This window comes from Gorilla gorilla, chromosome 17 (assembly GCF_029281585.2).
Source record: "Gorilla gorilla gorilla isolate KB3781 chromosome 17, NHGRI_mGorGor1-v2.1_pri, whole genome shotgun sequence".
Lineage (NCBI taxonomy): Eukaryota > Metazoa > Chordata > Mammalia > Primates > Hominidae > Gorilla > Gorilla gorilla.
In genome coordinates this window covers 82,632,278-82,652,860 of record NC_073241.2, presented here as the reverse complement: position 1 = coordinate 82,652,860, position 20,583 = coordinate 82,632,278, and the positions used below count along the sequence as shown (strand labels likewise).

Here is a 20,583-nt window from a genome sequence, read left to right as displayed (position 1 = left end):
GGTAAGTTGTAGAGTGCAAACTCATAATTATTACTGAGACAGGTTCATATCCCATTTTACCTTTAAAAATATTCCTAGCTCTTTAGAATATATTTTCCAGAGTTTTCTGTTTTTCTTGTTAAGCATCTGGGGAGATTTGCCAACGTTAATCTCCCAAATGCCTCAACTTGACTAAATTTGGAGACCTCTGCAAAGTTTTTTTTGGTAACGAAGAGAATCATTAGAAAAAGGATAGGGTCAACAATGCAGTTTCCCTCCTGACTTCCTTCTGAGTTTGCAGCACATTCTCATTGCCTGAGAGCCTATTTACTGCCATGGGCACCTCCCTCCCTCTGTCTGTTGAGTGGCATCAAGATGAACTGTCAAAGATGGTGGATGCTGAATAATGGATAAGTGAGAGTCCCCTGACATAGGCTTGATAGCCATAAAATATGAGTTTTGTGATTGCCTTTACATTCAAACTCAGGAACTGATGGAAAGAATATTATTTCTAAACGCCAAGCTAACTAAAATTGTGGAGATTTCCAGTAGGTGTTTCTCTTATTAGTGTTTGAAGCAATTATAGAGAGAATGGGTCAGTGCAATTTTCTTCCTTTACTGAGAAAATCTTTTCTTGCTACTGCATTTTAGCTATTCAAATTCAAATCAGGCTTCTCATCACAAATGTTCTGTTTGTGAGAGACACTGCAAATAAGTAGCAGATCCCCCCACCCCCTACACCCTGCCTGCCCAATCAAGCTGTATTTCCAGTGGGGTCATGAAATACGGTATTAAATCAACAGGTAGAATCAACTTACATTTTGCTTTATGAAAATTGTTTAACTTACTGGCATCCTGATATATTATATTTACTTTATTTCTCTGTGTTAATAATATAACCTCCTACAGCACTATGGGAAATCAGATCTAAAATGAATATGAACACTTTTACACACATTAGACCTCTCTGAATGAACATGTTTTCAATGAATTCAGAATATCACAACTGAAGTATTGTATTCAGTAAAAAATGAGGTTGAGTTGAGTACAATAAGAGAACCTAGATTGGTAGGGGCAGGGAAACATGCAGGATGGAGTTTGATCATTCTAATGTATTGTCTTGACTGAAAATTCCTTTTTTCATCTTCTTTTGCAGTCATAATGACCTAGCCTTTAACATTCTTATTTGGAATGTTAATGGTAAAGAAGGCACTATGACTAGATATTTCAAGGTTAAAGAAAAATTAACAGAACATTTTCCCAGTGACAACAACAAAGATGAAAAATGCATTGACTTTCTTTTTATAGAAATTATTAGGATTGGAAGTTTCCATTGACCACTGGAAAGAGAAAAATGGCTCAATGCACTTTCTATATCCTATAACCCATAAGCAAGGGCACACACCAGAGCAACTGCCATTACAGATCCCTCTAGATCAAATTCCTGAAATCCCAAATTCAAAGAAATGTGTATGTGTGCCTGTGTGTGTGTGTATGTGTGTGTGTGTGTGTGTGTGTGTGTAAATAGACAGTTGCTTTCAGAGCTAATACATGCTGTAAGTTGAAACCATCATCCCAGGGAACGGTTTTCCAAGAAATGAAATAATTTAAAATAAATCATTAATTCCCCTTAATAGAATTAAAAAAATCACAGATACTCACCTAACCTCTCAATGGAATAATATCGCTGCTTGCTGTCCACACGCACTGTCTCAGCGTAAGGGCTCCCAACGCCATAACCGATAATATAACCTCGCACCACGATGTTTGGGTTCAAGGGAGGAGTCCAACTCATGATGATGCAGTTAGTCTGGGGCCTCACATGAAGAGAGCTTGGTTGATCAGGAACTTGAGATTCTAGCATTCAAAAAGAGGCATCGTCAGCATGTCTCATAACAGAAAATATAGCATGGCAGAACACCATTTAAGCAAGAGAAATCATATTTCATAGATGCATAAATAATGCATCACCTATTGCCCAAGTCACTCTTTATTTTAGCATGTTATATATTTTCTATGTTTGATTTGACTTTCACAAAATTTCTTAAGCATACAAGAATACCGAATTCTTTCCATGGGCATGGTAGGTAGCATCAATGCATCTTTATTCCAATAGCGTCTTACTCGGGCTTTTTTTCTTTTTACATATTTCTTCTTAGGTATCATTAATGAAGGGTGAAAACCAAGGCAGATGTAAGAATAATAGAATGGAAAATAAAATGTCAATGTTGTCTTATCCAATAATTATTTACTCTGATTTAGCTAAAAACAATAACAAACTAACCAGTCCTTTCTTATGTAATTGTCAGGAGAAACAGTTAAGGGCCATGATTTGTCCAGCATGATTAGGATGGTACTTGATTCATGGTTTATTAAATCAGTGAAAAATGCATTTATTATTAAAAGAAAGAAGACAGTGGCCTGGATTAAAGCCTCACAACCTTTGGACCTGTGCAAATTTGGTTTAATGCCACGTTCTGTCATTTACCAGCTCTGTGTCCTCATGAAATTATTTCACTTCTCTGAGTTTCCCTTCTGATTAAGTTGGCATTCCAAATATTGATTGACTCAAAGCTTGAGCTCTGGAAGTAAGAAAGAGCAGAGTTCAAACTTGTATTGTATACTCACTGTCTGTGAGATTTTGAGATATCATTTATCCTCTCTAAGCCTCAGTTCCCTACCTGTAGAATGAAGGTATGGTGTTGAAAAGATTTAATGAGATAATTCACGCAAACTTACCCATTATGAGTAGCAAATAAATTCTCAAATATTGCTAGATATTAAAAAGAGAATGTGCATGCCACCCTGACATATATTTTCTTTTAAAGGGATTGTGTGTTGAAAATTAATATGTTTTAATAATACATTGTTCTGATTTTTATGTTGTCATTCTTCCCTGTTTCCTAGTCCTAAAAGAATATTTTTTTCTGGACACTGATCATTATTCAATTAATATTTGTTTATTTATTTGTTGAGACGGAGTCTCACTCTGTCACCCAGGCTAGAGTGCAGTGGCACGATCTCGGCTCACTGCAACCTCCGCCTCCTGGGTTCAAGCAACTCTCTGCCTCAGCCTCCCGAGTGGCTGAGATTACAGGTGCCTGCCACCACACTTGGCTAATTTTTGTATTTTTAGTAGAGACGGGGTTTCATCATCTTGGCCAGGATTATCTTGAACTTCTGACCTCGTGATCCACCTGCCTTGGCCTCCCAAAGTTCTGGGATTACAGTCTTGAGCCATTGTGCCCAGCCAATTAATAAATATTTATACAACACCTATTATGTTTGAGGTGTGAGCCTAGGTACCTATAATGTTCAGGATACAGGAAGAACAAATATGGCAGACATTAAACCTGCACTATTGGAGTTTATAGTCTAATGAGAAACAGGCAAGTAAAAAGGCAGCTACAATAGATTATGATAAATATTTTGATTGGCTAAATACAAGCACATGTAGCCTATTCTTTGAAAATCAGGGAAGTATTATGCAAAGATATGTAAGAAAGAATGTGCCCATCCAAACTTCAATAAGTGCTTAACACAGTTCTTGGCAATTAATAAGTACTCAAAAATATTAGTGATTTGAATTTTATTAAAGTGATTCTGTTCATTATTTATGTTCCAGAAATGTCTGTGTCCAGTGATTTAGAAAATCTCTGAAGGTAACATATGCCAAATTATGCAAGGAAATCTGAGGACTAGAGGTAATATCACATTTTTCTCCTTAATATAGTACCAAAAACTGGCACAGCCCCCTCCACTTTTATCCATATGTAGCATTCCCACTTCTAGCTTAAGTGATAGATAGAAGCATGTTCTTATTAAAGTTTTCAAAATAGGTACCATTTTCAAAAGATTCTAAAGCTTTTCAAAAGATTCTAAAGTTGCCACATCGACAGAATTTTCTAAAGATGCTTTTTTTCCCCAAAGATGGCCCTTTGTGGGCAAAAAGGGAAAGCTATTACTAGTCTGCCCTAAAAAAGCCTATGATATAATATGCAAAGACATCATAAAAAAATTATGTCTCAAAATGTGGATATAAGCCTTAACAGCAGAAACACAATGTTTGTGAAGTATTTCCTAATATAAACTCTAAGTAAAAGTAATAAAAGAGATGAAAAGGATGGATTAATACTTTTCAACCCTATTGCCATAGTCTCACCAGTGCCCTTGAAATGTAATGGACTCTCAGTCAGTTCTGTTTAGCATATTTGAAGTTTTTGCACTAACTATTAAAACTACAAGATAATCTGCCTAATCGTACACTAAGAAAATAAACTAGATCTTCTGCATTTATGACTTTTTAAAAGCAATATGAAATCATAATGATTTGAATGACAATATTTAACATCTTTTAGAATAAAAGAAAAAACTGTTCAACTGTTAAAAATGTTTTCAGAACAGTAACTATTTCTTAATATTTCTGCAAACCATAGAATAGTTCTCTTGCAAAGTGGTTAAGTTAGTAACTACAGAATTTTATTCATCGGAGCTTTAAACATATCATTGTAATGTGTACACCAACTGGCTCTTGAAGAACGTAAGACTCCACTTTATCCTTCACTGCATGAAAATGTTTCAATCCTAGAGGCAAGCCTCAAAATAATTTTTAACATTAGAAAAAAAATGTTAGTACGTAAGAAGATATGTTGCCTCTTCATCTAAATCCTAATTAGGTTTGTGTGTTTGAGAGACAGAGACAAGATCTTGTTCCATCTCCCAGGCTGGATTGCAGGGGTGAGATCAAAGCTCATTGCAGCCTCTAACCCTCTGACTCAAACCAACCTCCCACCTCAACCTCCCTAGTAGCTGGGACTACAGGCATGTGCCACCACGCCCAGCTAATGTATTTATCTATCTACTTATTTTATTTTTATGTTTTTGTAGAGACGGAGTTTTGCTATGTTGTTCAGGCTGGTCTTGAACTCCTGGACTCAAGCAGTCCACCCGCCTTGGCCTCCTAAAGTGTTGGAATGATCGATGTGAGTCTACATGCCCAGCCTTAATGACCCTTTATCACCAAATTAAGCTCACAGGACCAAAAGGACAGTTCCTTCAAGGTAGTATTAGACCTAAGCCATTCATAATATATGGCCTCATCATCATGATAACTATGCCAGGAGATTGTTCATAATCCATGATAGCCAATTTATGCCCACTCACTTCTTAATACAAAGGCAGAAATAGCAATTTTCCTTTTATGCTACCTGAGTGATTTTTCTCTAACATAGATGACCTTATGGATTAGGAAAGTGGTTACTACTGGAATGAACTATAAAACATCAATTCAGAAAATTTGCTGTGGAAGATATATAATATGACTATTACTTGTTTGGAGTCTGCAACTGAAATTTGCTGCTCAGGAGTACATGAAACATTTTACAAGTATCTCTAAGATGCTGCTTGCACATATGAAGCACAGAGGAATAGTAGAGTAGTTATTGAGTTAATTTGAAACCAAAGAGCACATTTTGCCTGAAATATTTAAATTAATGAAGCCTGATATGGTTTGGTTGTGTTCCCACCCAAATCTCATCTTGAATTGTAGGTGTCACAATTCCTACGTGTTGTGGGAGGTACCCGTTGGGAGGTAATTAACTCACAGGGGTGGTCTTTCCCGTGCTATTATCGTGATAATGAGTAAGTCTCTTGAGATCTGATGGTTTTATAAAGGGGACTTTCCCTGCACAAGTTCTCTTCTCTTGTCTGCCGCCATGTGAGATGTGCCTTTCACCTTCTGCCGTGATTGTGAGACCTCCCCAGCTATGTGGAGCTGTGAGTTCATTAAACCTCTTGCTTCTGTAAATTGCCCTGTCTCGGGTATGTCTTTATCAGCAGCATGAAAACAGACTAATACAAGGCCCCAAATTTTTACTAGAGTCTGAATGATCAAATAACTAGGTCAATTGCCACTCTTGATTATATTATTGAATTATGGGTTCTCTGTTGGTATAGTTTGGTTCTAAAGAACATGTTATTTTCTGTAACATGTATGTAGGCATGTTATTCTTTGTAACATATGTAATATATGTAGACATGTTATTCTTTGTAACAGATATGTAGACATGTTATTCTTTGTAACATGAATGCAGACATGTTACACAGGTTTCCACTAATGTGTAACGTTCACATGCAGCATACTCGGTCATGTATTATATTAATCCTTGTGACATTTCAACAACTACTATGCATCTCCTATATACTAGTTGTAGTTCTAGGTACTAAAAATATAGCGTTGGGAGAGGAAAGACAAAAAATAAGTCCTAATAAACAAATAAGAGAATCGTGAGATCTTGATAAGTGCTATGCTGATGGGACAATAACTGACCCATCCAGGAAATTCTCCCCATTTGAGTCTAAGGTAGATGATCTGAAAGGGCCAGTCAAGCAAACATCAGAGTGGTGAGCTCTGTAGGGAGAGGAAACAACTACTGCAAATGCTGTACCGCAGGGATGAGTTTGGTATTCAGAGAAACCAAAGAGGATCATCACATCTGGAACATCAAGGGTAAGAGAGAGAATGAAAAAGGTAAAAAGAGAGTCAGCCAGTAGGAATGTACAATAGTATAGCTGCTATAAAGAAACCATATAAGGGTCCCTCAAGAAATTTATAATAGAATTAACATATGATCCTGCAATTCCTCATCTAAGTATAAATGCAAAAAGAGTTGAAAGCAGGGACCCAAACAAATATTTGTACATCCATGTTGATAGCAGCATCATTTGCAATAGCCAAAAGGTGGAAGAAATCAAAGTTTCCACCAATGTATAAAAGCATTTTTAAAATGTGTAAATGTATATACACATAATGGAATACTATTTGGCCTCTAAAAAGGAAACAATTGAATTTTTGAGACACGCTACAAGATGCAGGAGCCTTGGCAATGATATGGTAAATGAAATAGGCCAATCACAAAATGACAAAAACTGTGTAAATCTCCTTTTATGAGGTACCCAGGGAAGTTAAATTCATGGAGACAGAAAAGAGAATGGTGGTTGCCAGAGGCTGGGGGTTGGGGAGGTTGGCAGTTATTATTTAATGGGTACAGCACTTCACTTTGGCAAGATGAAAAGAGTTCTGGAGATGGGTGGTGGTGATGGCTGCATGACAACATGAATGTGCTTAATGCCACTGAACTGCATACTTAAAGATTGTTAGGATGGTAAATTTAAGGTTATGTCTATTTTTCCATAATTGTAAACTACAAAAACAGAAAAAAGAGAGTGAGTCACTTACAGACCAGGTTACTGTAGGCAAGGCAAGTCAAGATAAGTAAGAAAGTTAGGTTTTATTCTAAGTAGAAGGAGAAGATCTTAAATGGTCTTGACTGGCAGGAATGGAGGTGTGAAGTGTGGTCTCATTGATATTACTGAAAGATCACTCTATTTTTCTGGGTGAAAAAGAAGTTTGGAGAGGAAGCATAGAATGAAACATGGAGGCCATAAAATTGCTTTTGCTCTTGTCTAGATGGCTGTTGTGAAGATGATATAAAGTGGATAGATTTAGGACATTTGTAATGTGTAGTTAACAGAGCTATAGAGTAGATGTGAGTGGTGCAGGAAAAGGGAGATTTAATCATAACCCATAGGTCTTTGACTTGGTAACTGTTGGTTGATGAACTGAAATGAGGAAACACAGGTGAGATTTCCTTGGGTCATGTTCAATGTGAGATGCCTATTAGTCAAACCTGTGGCTATCTCAAGGAAGTAGTTGGGTATGTAAGTCTGGGATTTTGGTGAAAGGTCACGGCTAGATATACACAGATGTGGAAGCCATCAGCATATAGGTGGTATTTAACATAAATGTGTATGAATACAGATATAGTGTGAGCATGTATACAGAAAACTACAATTAAGATCATGTTATTGCTCTGCTCAAAACCCCCCAAGGTGTTCTCAAACCACATTGTAGGCCATGTTCTTTACAATGGCCTAAAAGGCCATAAATGATCTCTCTCTCTCTCCGCTTATCTCCTACCTTCTTCACCTGTCATTTTGCCTTCGTTCACCTCACTCCAGCCATCTACTCTACACTGGATACTTTGTTTTCCTCTTAGGGGACAGCAAGATTTGTCTGTGCCAGATCTTGGCAATGCAAGCAGTCGCCACCACATACTGTCTGCTATAGATGGCACTGTCAAGTTGTGTCAGGCAGTTGGAACTTTTGACAAATATTCACATATTTGTCCTCCATTTAGCGTGCTGCATTTTATGGATCATTTTGTTAGAGTTTTGTTCTAGTCCTCAATAGCCTATATTTCTTTACAGCAAACTACATAAGGCAATTGATATACCCACACTCTGCCTTTCAAGGCATGTCTGATGCTTACAAATGTGTTCATTTCTATAGACAGGGCCTGTTCTCACCAAAGGACATTGCTTCCCTTAGGCCGCTCACCTCTATAAACTTTAAAGGCTGTTTGTGTATTTATCATAGTGGACAACCACTTCTATTCACCACTGAACTCTACTTTGTATTCTTTTACCATCCTATTTCTAATATTTTGTCAATATTCTCCTTTTTTTTTTTTTGAGACAGGTTCTCACTCTGTCACCCAGGCTGGAGTGCAGTAGCGCAATGCTGGCTCACTACAGCCCTGACCTCTAGGACTCAAGTGATCTTCCCACCTCAGCCTCCTGAGTAGCTAGGACCACAGGCATGCACCACCACACTTGGCTAATTTTTAAAAGAAAATTTTTGTAGAAATGGGGTCTCCCTGTGTTGCCCAGGCTGGGAATATTCATTTTTAATTTATTTTAAAAATATATATGCAGCAACATTTACTTAGTGGTACATAGCTCTATGGGTTTTGATAAATGGGTAAAATTTTGGAATTCACCACTCCTGCCATAATACAGAAAAATCTCATCACCGCCAAAATTTCCTTAGGCTGCCCCTTTATAGTCAAGCCCTCCCCCAATCTCTCATTATTAATTTTAATAATGAACATTAACATTTTCCCCTCCATGAATGGAAAATCAGTTATTCCTACTAATATTTACTTATTGATTTGTATCATTAAAAATTTTTAAACTATATGGTTTTATTCTTGTTCCTAATAATGACTAAACTTTATGGAGACCTATTATGCATGTGTCATACTCATCAATTTAACAAATTTTTGCTCATGTAGCATTTCACATATAGTTTGTACTCTTAGCTATTCTACAAATTTTGTTACTACCACAAGTTTTTACAGTTCAACATTGTTTTGTAATTTTTAACTGCATTTTGTCTTTTTGTTTACTTTTAATATGTGTTTTCTATTCATCTTAATAGTTTTGTGTCAACCTAATCTTATTATTTCATATTTTACTTTATTTTTAGCTACTTTTTTTTTTTTTTGCCTAGATAGAAAAAGAATGTAGAAGTCTAACAGGAGTCGATGAATACCTAGCCAACACTCTTAAATGGGAGTTTTGACAGCTCTACTTCTTGAAAACCACAACGATGAACTGTAATTCTGAAAATATCTGTCTCCTAAATCTAAGCCAATTAAACTGGTAGATCTAAGGATGGAGAATCTTTCTTCTCCCATGTCCTCCAATTCCCAATATCAACACGCTTACTCCTAGTGAAAACAAACGTAGATGCTAAAATAATTCACCAGAATCCACATCCTCTCTGCACCTTTGTACACTTGCCTTTGCCTCACATTGGTTATAACTCAAAAGGAAAAAGAGGGAAAAATGTAAAGTATTTTTTAAGGAAGAGACCCTCAATGCCATGCCCAAGGTTTATCCTAACAAAACCATCAAGATTCTTCCCTTCCTTGATTTTCTCTTGCTCAGCGAAGCTGCAGAATCCCAATTCCAGATTACAGATAGGAGTCAGCCCCTTTTTGGCCCAAAAATTAGACAAGCGTGGTCTCTGTCTATCAAGTTCTTGATTTGGCAAGAATCACCAGGGAGTTAAGATACATATTTAGGGTAGCAGGTTGGCATGTCCAACACAATACAGAGAAAATACAATGAAGTTTGGTTTTATTTAAACACTGCCAACTTCTTGAAATACTGAGATAACCTAATCCTGACTGTTAGAGCAAATACTCTTGATGTGGCTTTCAAGGAGCAGCTGCAGACACCAGCCCTTCAATATCTGGGGATTGTTCTCTCACTTTAGAGTTTAAGGATACCAGCTTCAACTATTGCAAAACCTCACTAGAACTTTGTATCATTCTACCATGAAGCATTTGATCAGCGACCTTACACTGAATAATCTCCATGGCCATTCAAACCGTAAACCTTATTCTGTATGGGGAGGCAGAGATCTTAGTCCTTGCCAAGTGGTATGCTAAGTGAATTCTTTAGGCTCATTTTCCTTGAAGTGGATTCAAACCATATGCTCTCAAAACTACAGACCTATTGGTTTGTCTCAGAACAAACAAACAAAAACACCATTGTAACTCTAAAATCTTATGCCAAGCTGTCTTCTAGAAAGCTAGGGTTTTCATTTTCATATTGTACATAAGCAAAATAGGATGCATTCTACATTTATGAAAAAATACAACAGAGAGCAATGGATGTTTCTAGCTCATTTATCTGAAATTAGAGTTCGTATGTAAGGATGAAAATCAGTGAAGAATCAAACTATGTAAGTGTTACACATTTCACACAAATACCCAGCTATGAATATTTTACATTCACCCATCCACTTATTATTGAGTACTATGTAGCAGGCACTGTGTGAAATATCGAGAAGTTCAAGACAAAGCATGGTCTTTGTTTCAAGTCTATTGAGAAGAGTGTCAAAATGTGTTTAGAGAAAAGACATCTAAGTGAAACTCAGATAAGAGAAAGCTTCCTAGAAGTAAAACATCTAGTGAGTTTTAAAGGACAAGCAGGTGTGAAATATATGTGAAAATACACTTGGGTAAAGAGCTTGCTAAGTCCAAAGGCTTGATCCAGGATGTAGCTGAGGAAGTGCACCTGGAGGGCAGTGCAGGTAGGCAGGCAGGATGGGATGTCACACTTGAGGCTGAGGGAAGGACCACATGGAGAAGAATCTGAGCAGCGAACTGACATCGTCAGATCTGGTTCTGAAAAAATCACTCTGACAACACCATGGGGTCTAGAGAGGAGGGAGAGCAAACAGGTATCCAGAAAAATAGCAAACCTGAGGCTACTTTCAGGTGACAAATGATGTGAGCCTGACATAAAGTGTGGTGGTGGGTGTGGAGAAGGGAGGATGGATTCTAAATCTATTCTGAAGGTAGAAATTACAGATCTTGGTGATTGAATGGATATTGACAGGGAGTGAAATGGAGTTGAGGGTGATAGGGAGGCTTTTGGCTTGGATGACAAGCGATTATTGGTACTAGTCACAAAGTGAAGAATACAATCAATCTTAAGGGAAATGATACTTTGAAAGATCAGCTCAAAACCTCCAATTGTATAAAAAGACTTGTGGTTGAGTCACCCATCTTTGTTATATTTAAAAATACCTGAAGAAAAAATGATGACAAAATCCTTACAGCCACCTGGGGCCTTTCCAGTTTTGAATTATATAAGACGTGATGACTTTACCCTCCTTTGCCTTCAGTTCCATCACCAGAATGAACCACTGTCAACTAGTTTGATGTAAGAGAAGAAAAACATTTTCTGTTCTGCTAAAAGTACTGGCAATAGTTTCACACTATTTAGTAACTAATCTGCAGCTTGAGAAGCCAGCTTTATTTTTATATTTATTTCTCAAATATACCTAGATAGGGGCTGTTTCTATGTTCTGTTACATTTATCTGTCCATTCCAATGCCAGATAGTACTATGCTGATTTTAAATCAGGCTTTATAGTAAACGTTTTTATTATCCTTTTCCAAAATTTCTTGGGATTCTTTTACATTTATTCTTCCATATAAATTTCTTTTTCCACCCCAGAAAATCCTTAATCATTTAAAATTTACTCTGATTAGAATTGTCTAAAATTATTCACTGATTTGGAAATAACTAATGTAATAATGATCAGTTTTTTCATCCAGGAACATATGTAACTTGCTATTTACTCATGTCTTTTATAGTTTTTAGTAAAATGTTGTATTTTTTATGATATACATTTGTTTACATCTTGTTAAATTTAGTCCTAGATATTATATTTTAGGTTGCTTTATAAATGCCTTTCTTTTCAATGTTTAAACTAATTATTGCTACTATAAAGAAAAGCTATGTTTTTGAAACATACAACCTTATTAAATTCTCTTATTAGCTCTAATAGGTTTTTAGTGCAGTTTCTTGCAATATTCAAATATGCAATAACACCATTTATAATAATAAGGTTTCTTTCCTTTTGTAATAAAATGTTATGAATTTTTAAAGTTTGTTTTTCTTGCCAAAACCTCTATCTTCTTTAATAACAGAAATTGTAGGAAGTTTTTAAGCTTGTTTGGACCTTAAAACAAATGTGTTTAGTATTTTACCATTTGGCATAATGTTTTAGTTTTTTGCAAAAACAGTACAATTTTGAAAGCTTGCTTATATTCCTATAATATATTTTTTTAAAAACTGCCTAATTCCACAATACGCACTCTTCAATCTATTGCTATAATTATATGATGCCCCATTAAATTATACCTTAATTAGATGATGGGCTTTTAAGATGTACTGAATATACACTCTCCTTTTGTAACAGAAATGGATACATCTGTTCCCTAAATGTAGACAACAAAGCTTTACCATCGTGAACAAGGAGAAGTTTCATAAAACCAATGGTCTGAGTATTTCATATTACTGTCAGAAAGAACTGCAGTCATGGCCAGGTGCAGCGGCTCATGCCTGTAATCTCAGCACTCTGGGAGGCCGAGGCAGGCAGATCACCTGAGGTCAGGAGTTCAAGATGCAGGCAGATCACCTGAGGTCAGGAGTTCAAGACCAGCCTGGCCAACATGGTGAAACCCTGTCTCTACTAAAAATACAAAAATTAGCCAAGCATGGTGGTGGATGCCTGTAATCACAGCTACTCGGGAGGCTGAGGCAGGAGAATCACTTGAACCCGAGAGGTGAAAGTTGCAGTGAGCCGAGATCACACCATTGCACTCCAGCCTTGGTGAAAGAGCCAGATTCTGTCTAAAACAGCAGCAACAACAACAACAACAACAACACAACAGTCAAAGTCTGAGATCTACTTATGTATCAAAACCAGAAAAATCAGAAAGAACAACACACTGTTGAGCACTTTGTTGCCATTATCATAGTTAATTCTCATAAAAACCCACTGGAATGGATACTGTTGTTATGCCCTCTTTACACATGAGAAAAACCCAGGCACGGGAAAGTTATTTGCCCAAGAATATAGGGTAAATGGAGCTGGATCCAAACCAAGTCATTAAGACTGCAAAACCCACCTGATCCTTTACATGGTACTTAAGAAAAAGTCAAGCAACTCATAGAAGGATCAGACCAGACATTCCATGGGCACATTAAAGTTTGTTATAACCAAGTAAAATACTTGCAACTTCACTGAACATTTATCTAAGTCAAAGCAACCTGTGCCATCCTTTGTACAGTGGAACTTTGAGATTCTGAACAACCACTTGCACCGGAACTGAAACAGATACTATATTGCTTTTAAAAATCAGTTTTTGCTTTGCCTGCTATGCTCCTTATGTGTAAGATGAAATCCACTTGAATGGTAATAAGGGGCTGAATCTTAAATTTCACAGTGGAATAGCTACTGTACCACTGGTCCATCAAATTCCCCAAGCCTATCTGTCAATTATCATAAATCATAGAATATCATAAATCACAGAACATCATAAATGGTCCCTATCAAAAGTACAAGAAAGAAAATCTATTCTATGACATGTCACCTTCACTCCTCTGTGCACACCAAATCCCATACTAGCATCAAGTGAAATCACCAGAAGAACACATTCTTTTGCTCACTGGTGTAAATCGCACTCCTTACCCCAATTCTTAAATGAAATGAATTTGCAGCGAACCCATTTATTACCAGTTTGGGTTAATAAGGCTAATTACTTATTTCCTGGGGGCAAGAAATTAGGGCCAGCTCCTAGGTTCACATTTTTTTGCTGCATCACTGTTGTACTTTCTTAAGTCGGCACTGCCGACTTTTGATAGCTAAACTCCGCCACTTCAGGGTAGAGAGTCGATTTTAAATCACATGATTATTGATAGTGTATAGCAATTTTCACCTCTTCACTCCAAAAACAAAAGTATCATAAACAGATTTCCAAGCTCAGTTTCTTGAAGGATACTTTGTTGAACTCTATCACAAATTCTCTCATTTCTTTATGCAAGACATTTACATGAAAACCCTGGGGAATTCTAGTGATCTTGGTTTGCTTTTTTTTTAAGCTGAAATTTTGAGGCACAAAATAAATATTTTAAAACTTCCCAGCTGTCAGTAATAGCAACGTGCTTTCCAGGGAACGCTGAACAAACAATGTGGTTTGGTTTTATAATTACTTTAACAAAACATCTAATTAAAAGGGCAATCCAAGAGGACTTGGGGTATTTCTCCAAGCTACAGTTATCTTCACAATGCTTAAGCCAAGTTGACAAGGCAAGAGGAACTACAGAAGTCACAGGAAGAAGGGGTTTCCTTTAACAATCTGCAAATAGCACTGTTTCTGTTTAGCTGACTTGCAGGGCTCAGAGTTATGCAGTAATGAGTAGATCATTCTCTTGGCGATCACCATCAGGCTCTGAAGCAGGGGTGTAAGTTATACAACATAATGCATCCAGAGAGGCCTAATGATGCAGTTACCTTCCAACACAGATATCTTCAGCTACAGCAAAGAACGCCTCCCATTTCATGTGGTTTAAAATGATTGCTTTTTCTCCTTATCCTTAATTTTTGGGAGATCAAAGCAATTCTATATGGAAATTTCTCACTTCAGAGTGTTAGGACTCAAAATTTAGGACCCAAAGCTTTCCAACATTAGCCAAGAAACTTTTGGTGCAAGTCATTTATACCTTATTTTATGATTTAAACATTTACACAAATACATTAAAATGAGATGAATATTTAAGGAAATCTTTTTAAAAATAGAGCAAACTAGCAGGTTGAATGTTCTTTTGTAGCTACCAGTGACCACTATTGATCTTGCTCATTCCTTCAAATATTAATTTCCATCAAGGGTTACACTTTTTAATACATGAATGGTGCAATCAAAAGAAGAAAACCAGAAGGAAAGAAAGGAAACCAAAATCACTTTGAGGAAGCGTCACAGTTGAAAGTGATCATGGATCAATAAATTGAGAAGACCTTTGGTATTATCAGTTTTTTACAGCAAGTAAAACATACACATCCCACATATTTATGCAGTTAAATGCTCTGAAATGGCTTTTAGTTTTCATTATGTCTAAATGTGAACAATCTCAAATCATAACGTGTAACAGCATTTTGTGCAAGAAGTATCAATTCTACTGTCTTTCTTCTATTAATTTTTTATTTATCTTTTTCAGATTGCTAATGTGTATATTACAGGAAAGGATAAGACTGTCTTTGCAATTATTATCCGTAAGAAAACATAAGAGAATGAGAAAAAAGTTGATATTTGTGTGGAAATATGTTTTGACAATTGACTGGTAAGGGAGTAACAGTTGGATGAGTGAGGATGCATTTTGAATTAATAGTGGCAGAAATCATTTTCTCAAGGCAATATTTCCTTGAAAAATGTCTTCTATGCTGTCCTACACACACTTCCCTACAATCCTAGCTGTCAGAACCCCCTTTCTCTGAAGTTTCTAGTTCAAGTTCTATGCGTTTTTATGAAATCTTTTCTAATCAGTGCAGCCATTATCTGTCTGGTTCTCAATAGAGCTGTTCTTGCTGTTTTCATGTTTGTACTCCCCATGATTCAGCACACTGTAAATTCTTAAACCATATTTCATAATAACTACAACCATACCCAAAGAAAAAGAAGGAATGTTGCATGTACAAGAGGGCCATTATTAAGCCAAGAGCATAGAAAAGTTCAAACAAATCCAATTAAAAGCATTTATTAAGACTCTCATGAGCATGGCATAGAGATTCTTGATTGAAATAGATGCATAAATTGGATTATAGTTAGACTGCATTGATATGAAAAACATGGAGTTAAATGAAAAATTTTGTGTCTTCTAATAAGTGGTGACTTTATATTTTGGTTCTACTTAAGTTATGACTCATTCAGAGTCAGGAAAAAGGGCACATAAGTCAAGTAGAGCGTCTGTTTCATTCTGGATATTTTGTAAGACCTTCAGCACCTCTGCTTCATTTATTTTCTCTCCTTCCAGTAACAGATATAACCCCTTAGGTTTGGGTAAATAATGTGATCTCACTTCTTAGAATCGTTTGTTTGCCTTGAATCACTGTGTTTATGGTCAAGTCATTTTTACGGGATTAGTGGGGGCTTTTCTCTGATCACCTACACTGGACCTCAATGCATAAAACCTTTTTTTTTTTTTGAGATGGAGTCTTGCTCGCTCTGTCTCCCAGGCTGGAGTGAAGTGGCACAATCTCGGCTCACTGCTACCTCTGCCTCCCGGGTTCAAGCAATTCTCCTGCCTCAGCCTCCTGAGTAGCAGGGATTACAGGTGTGCACCACCACGCCCAGCTAATTCTTGTATTTTTAGTAGAGATGGGGTTTCACCATGTTGGTCAGGCTGGTCTTGAACTCCTGACCTCAAGTGATCCACCTGCCTTGGCCTCAAAACCTAGTTTTGAGCTCCACAGTTGCTAGCTGACTACTTGATTAAGTTAGTTAAATTTTCATAGCTTAACTTAGTCTCCTATAAAGTAAGGCTAATAATGTATACTTCATAAGGGTAGATGAAAGGATAAAACATAAATCTATAAAATTTAAAGCTTAATTCTTAGGTAAATAAGTTAAAATAGAAAAAATAACTATTTATATAGTTTATTATGACCACTCTTTTATTTTTTTTACATAAGACAAATTATAACCTCATGACTTTGGCATCCTTCTTGCCATATATATCTCAATCACCAATTAGGCTCTATTCAGGATGACTGTTCTTGTTTTTCTTCTACTTGAAGGGCTCTAGTCTGACCTATTCGCATGGCTTCCCCTTCACTTCCTTAAAGTCTGGGTTCATGTTTCATCTAAACAGAAAGATTTTCTCAGTTCCTTATATAAAGCAGTAGTTTCTAATCCTTGCTATCCCCTCTACCATGCTTCTTTTTCTTCAGAGCACCTATCACTATCTACCTCCATCTGAATACAACTTATACTCCTTGGGTGTAGAGACTTTATTTATTGTTTTATCTCTAGTACCTAAGGTAATATCTTGCATATATAGACCTTTAATAAGAAATGTAAGTTGAATAAACAGATGAATGAAAGTTTTCTAAGCTATTAGTGATGGGTATGAACTCTGTGAAATGTGACTTTTTCTAGCTCCACAACTTTTCAATTATATAACCTAAGACAAGTTAAATAATATCTCTAAGCCTCAAGTTACCTTTTTTAAACTCCTATATTACCTCTAGGGTTGTCTTAAAGTGATTACCTGGGTTTGCCTACTCAGAATACTTTTTTGTGTGTGCATGCTTCACCCAGAGTAATCTCTACAAAATGCAATCCTAATTAATTCACTATTTTTTTTAAATCAACCTTTGAGGCCTTGCTTAAAACAAAGTAAGTTACTGACTTAGACATCCTTAGACAATGTTTAAAATTCTTAACTTTGTCTTGTCAGACTTGGAACCTGCTTATCTTACAAACCTCATCATATGCCAACTCTGTGTTTCATTCTTGATGGCCTTTTTCAGCCCCCAAACAGCATCGTCTTGACTTTAAAAACCACATTTACCTTACTCACTATTCCTTCCCCTCAATCGCCAATGTATTTTTGCATACCTAATTCTTATTCATCCTTCAGGTCTCAATTTAAATGCAAGTCTGTCTGTTTGCCTACTTGTCTATCTATCCATCCATCCATCTATCCAACCTTCCAACCATCCAACCATCCAACCATCCAACCAACCAACCACCATCCATCCATCCATCCATCCACCCATCCTAAGTTGAACTGTAGTTTTCAAGTACCCAATCAGGTTTTAACTATAACAACGGCAACTTCCTATACTTCACCTAAAATGTCTGTCTTTCTTTGCTATTCTCCAAGCTCCATGAGAAAAGAACCAAGTGTTTCTTAGTTGTTATTGTGTCAAAGCTCAGCATGGTGCCTGATGCTTAGTAAGACTTCTATAAACATTCTTTGAATTAATATGCAGTCACATGGCAGAGATTAACATTATTATGGAAATATCAACTGTTGATTGTTTAATGCTACCATAATTATTTTAGTAAAACCAAATTTGTGGCTATAGAAAAATCATTAATGATAGTGAGGTATTCAAAAAGAGAAAAAGAGGAAGACAAAGGAGAAAGAGAATGAGATGGAGGAGTTCAAGAAAGAGGAAGGATGACATGAGAAAGAGTAATAAAAGAACTACGAAAAGACTTAAAGTGAGGAAGACATGGAAAGAGAGATTAAAAAATGGAAGGGAAAAGAAAGGAATATAGAGTTTTTACTCTCAATTTTTACTGGAATAATTTCAGTTGTATCAGTTAAGGAGTAAGAGAATTTCATTGTTAGATATAATAGGCAATTATCTTGTGCTGTCACATTTTCAATACATATGAGTTTATCTTTACATCTACCTTTAACTGACACTAGTTTTGATTACCTAGATTTAAGAATACTTATCATATCTTACTTCTTTTCCAAGGACCTCTCATTTTTATGAATTCTTACCTTTTAAATTTCTAACTCTAATTCTATATATTTCTGCTTTATTATTTAATGTTTTATTCTGTCACTTCATTACCCATTCCTTTTAAATTTTATTTTAAAAATTTAGTCATGATGTTTTTATTTCCAGAGCAATTTCTCATTTGCTAATTTTGAGGATTATGCTTATATTTAATTTATTAATATATAAATCTTATATTAATCCTAATATCCTACTGATAAATGTTTCAGGACAACTATCAGCTAAGCAAATAAAGTAAGTTGTCTTTTATATCAAGAAAAGGTAATGATAATATCATAAGCAAGTAAAAAAATACATATAGATGTTTTTCAAAAGACTCATAAAAAAGCAAGAGAAGCTATATTATATAGTTATAGTTCATGATTACTATTATAAATTACACTAATTCTTGTGAATGAAATGGTTAAGGTCAATTATTCAAAATAAAATAAATAGAAAATATCTTATTTCAGATGATCTTGAAAACAAGTAACTTGTTTTGAGAACCATGATCATTGCATAATCAATGCTATGTCGTTCATGGTCTAGCATTATTTACATGGCATTGTTGAAGACTATGTATTCACTAATGTTTCCCTGTTGTGTTTTGCATGTGAACATATAGTAAGAATCAATGTCCCCAAAGTTGGAGTTCATTTCTCTTTTAAGAGACCTTTTGAAGCTGAGATAACAAGAAGATAATCAGAGTGATAGCAACTGGGAAAAAGTCTTACCATCTAGATCATTCTCTGGAGTCTCTGCAGTATACCAGTTGGAAGGTGGTCCAGTACCATTGACTGTCATGGCTGACACCTGGAAACTGTATTGACTTCCTTTCTCCAGTCCTATGAAAGAATTTTCCACAGGGGGGAAGAAAGTTACTATGCACCAAGTATTCCTACCTGGGTTTCCAAAAGCTTCAGCAAAATTGTAACAATAGTGGACATGCTTTACATTGTTTGTGACTGTTGTGGTAATGATTATTTTGACTAAAAGGGTAGAAATATCATAGCAAGAAATCAAATTGATTTTTATACATTCTTATGAGTTTTTTCCAGTTTATAAAAGTGTGTCCATGTAAATAGCCTCAGGGCAGATGCAGAATACAAAATATAAATGATGAAGAAATAATCAAAAATTACATGGATCGTTTTTCCTTACTGTTCAGAAGATCCATGTCTATAAATCAAGAACAGTCAATCTAAAAATTTATGTCTCCATCATTCATTCAAGGTCTGGGATTATGTTTTCTTTAGGCCAAAAATCAAGAATCCAAAGAAAATGCACTTCAGAAGAAAATATTAGGGCTTTTGTCTCTTAAAACCATCTTTCAAGAATATTTTGTTTTGCATTAGCTTCCACACAAGAGATATAGAAAATCAATCCCTATGATGATTTTGGCATAACATTGTGCACAATGATCACATTAGGGCTTATTTCAAAACACACAGAGAACATAGGTAAACTAGAGAGACCACATGGATCATTTATCTGATATATGAAAATTTTTGATGTAAGTGACTTTCCTCTTACAAAAAGCTGAAAGTAGCTCATTAACATGATAAATTATTGTAAAACAAATGATATTTGTGAAAAGACCATAGGACATTTTTGAGACTCAGACTAAATGATCAAGTCCTTAAACCTCAATGAAACAACGCTGATAAAGATAAAAATGTAACTGTTATCCCCCATTCATCTGAAATAGTGCAAATATTTGGTGTCAAGAAAAAAATGCATAATAAAAGAAATTACACTCATGTACAAAATTACATATTTGAAGATTTTTTGCATAGGAAGATGAATACTTAGTAGTAAGGGGAATTCAAACTTACTACTAATAGGTGATGGTATTTTAAATAATGGTTAGAAAGGATTAGTTAT

General features: G+C 35.8%; 1 protein-coding gene across 3 annotated transcripts in view; it reads right to left on the bottom strand.

The window, feature by feature from the left end:
• DCC (DCC netrin 1 receptor) overlaps window positions 1–20,583 on the bottom strand; it is a 1,206,401-nt gene that overhangs the window by 195,429 nt on the left and 990,389 nt on the right. For all 3 annotated transcript variants that reach the window (XM_019014295.4, XM_019014296.4, XM_055367978.2), the window contains exons 14-15: window positions 19,434–19,544; window positions 1,642–1,836 (exon numbers count right to left, since the gene is read on the bottom strand). In XM_019014295.4, coding sequence (XP_018869840.3) covers window positions 1,642–1,836; window positions 19,434–19,544 — 306 coding nt within the window. The remainder of the gene's footprint in view (window positions 1–1,641; window positions 1,837–19,433; window positions 19,545–20,583) is intronic.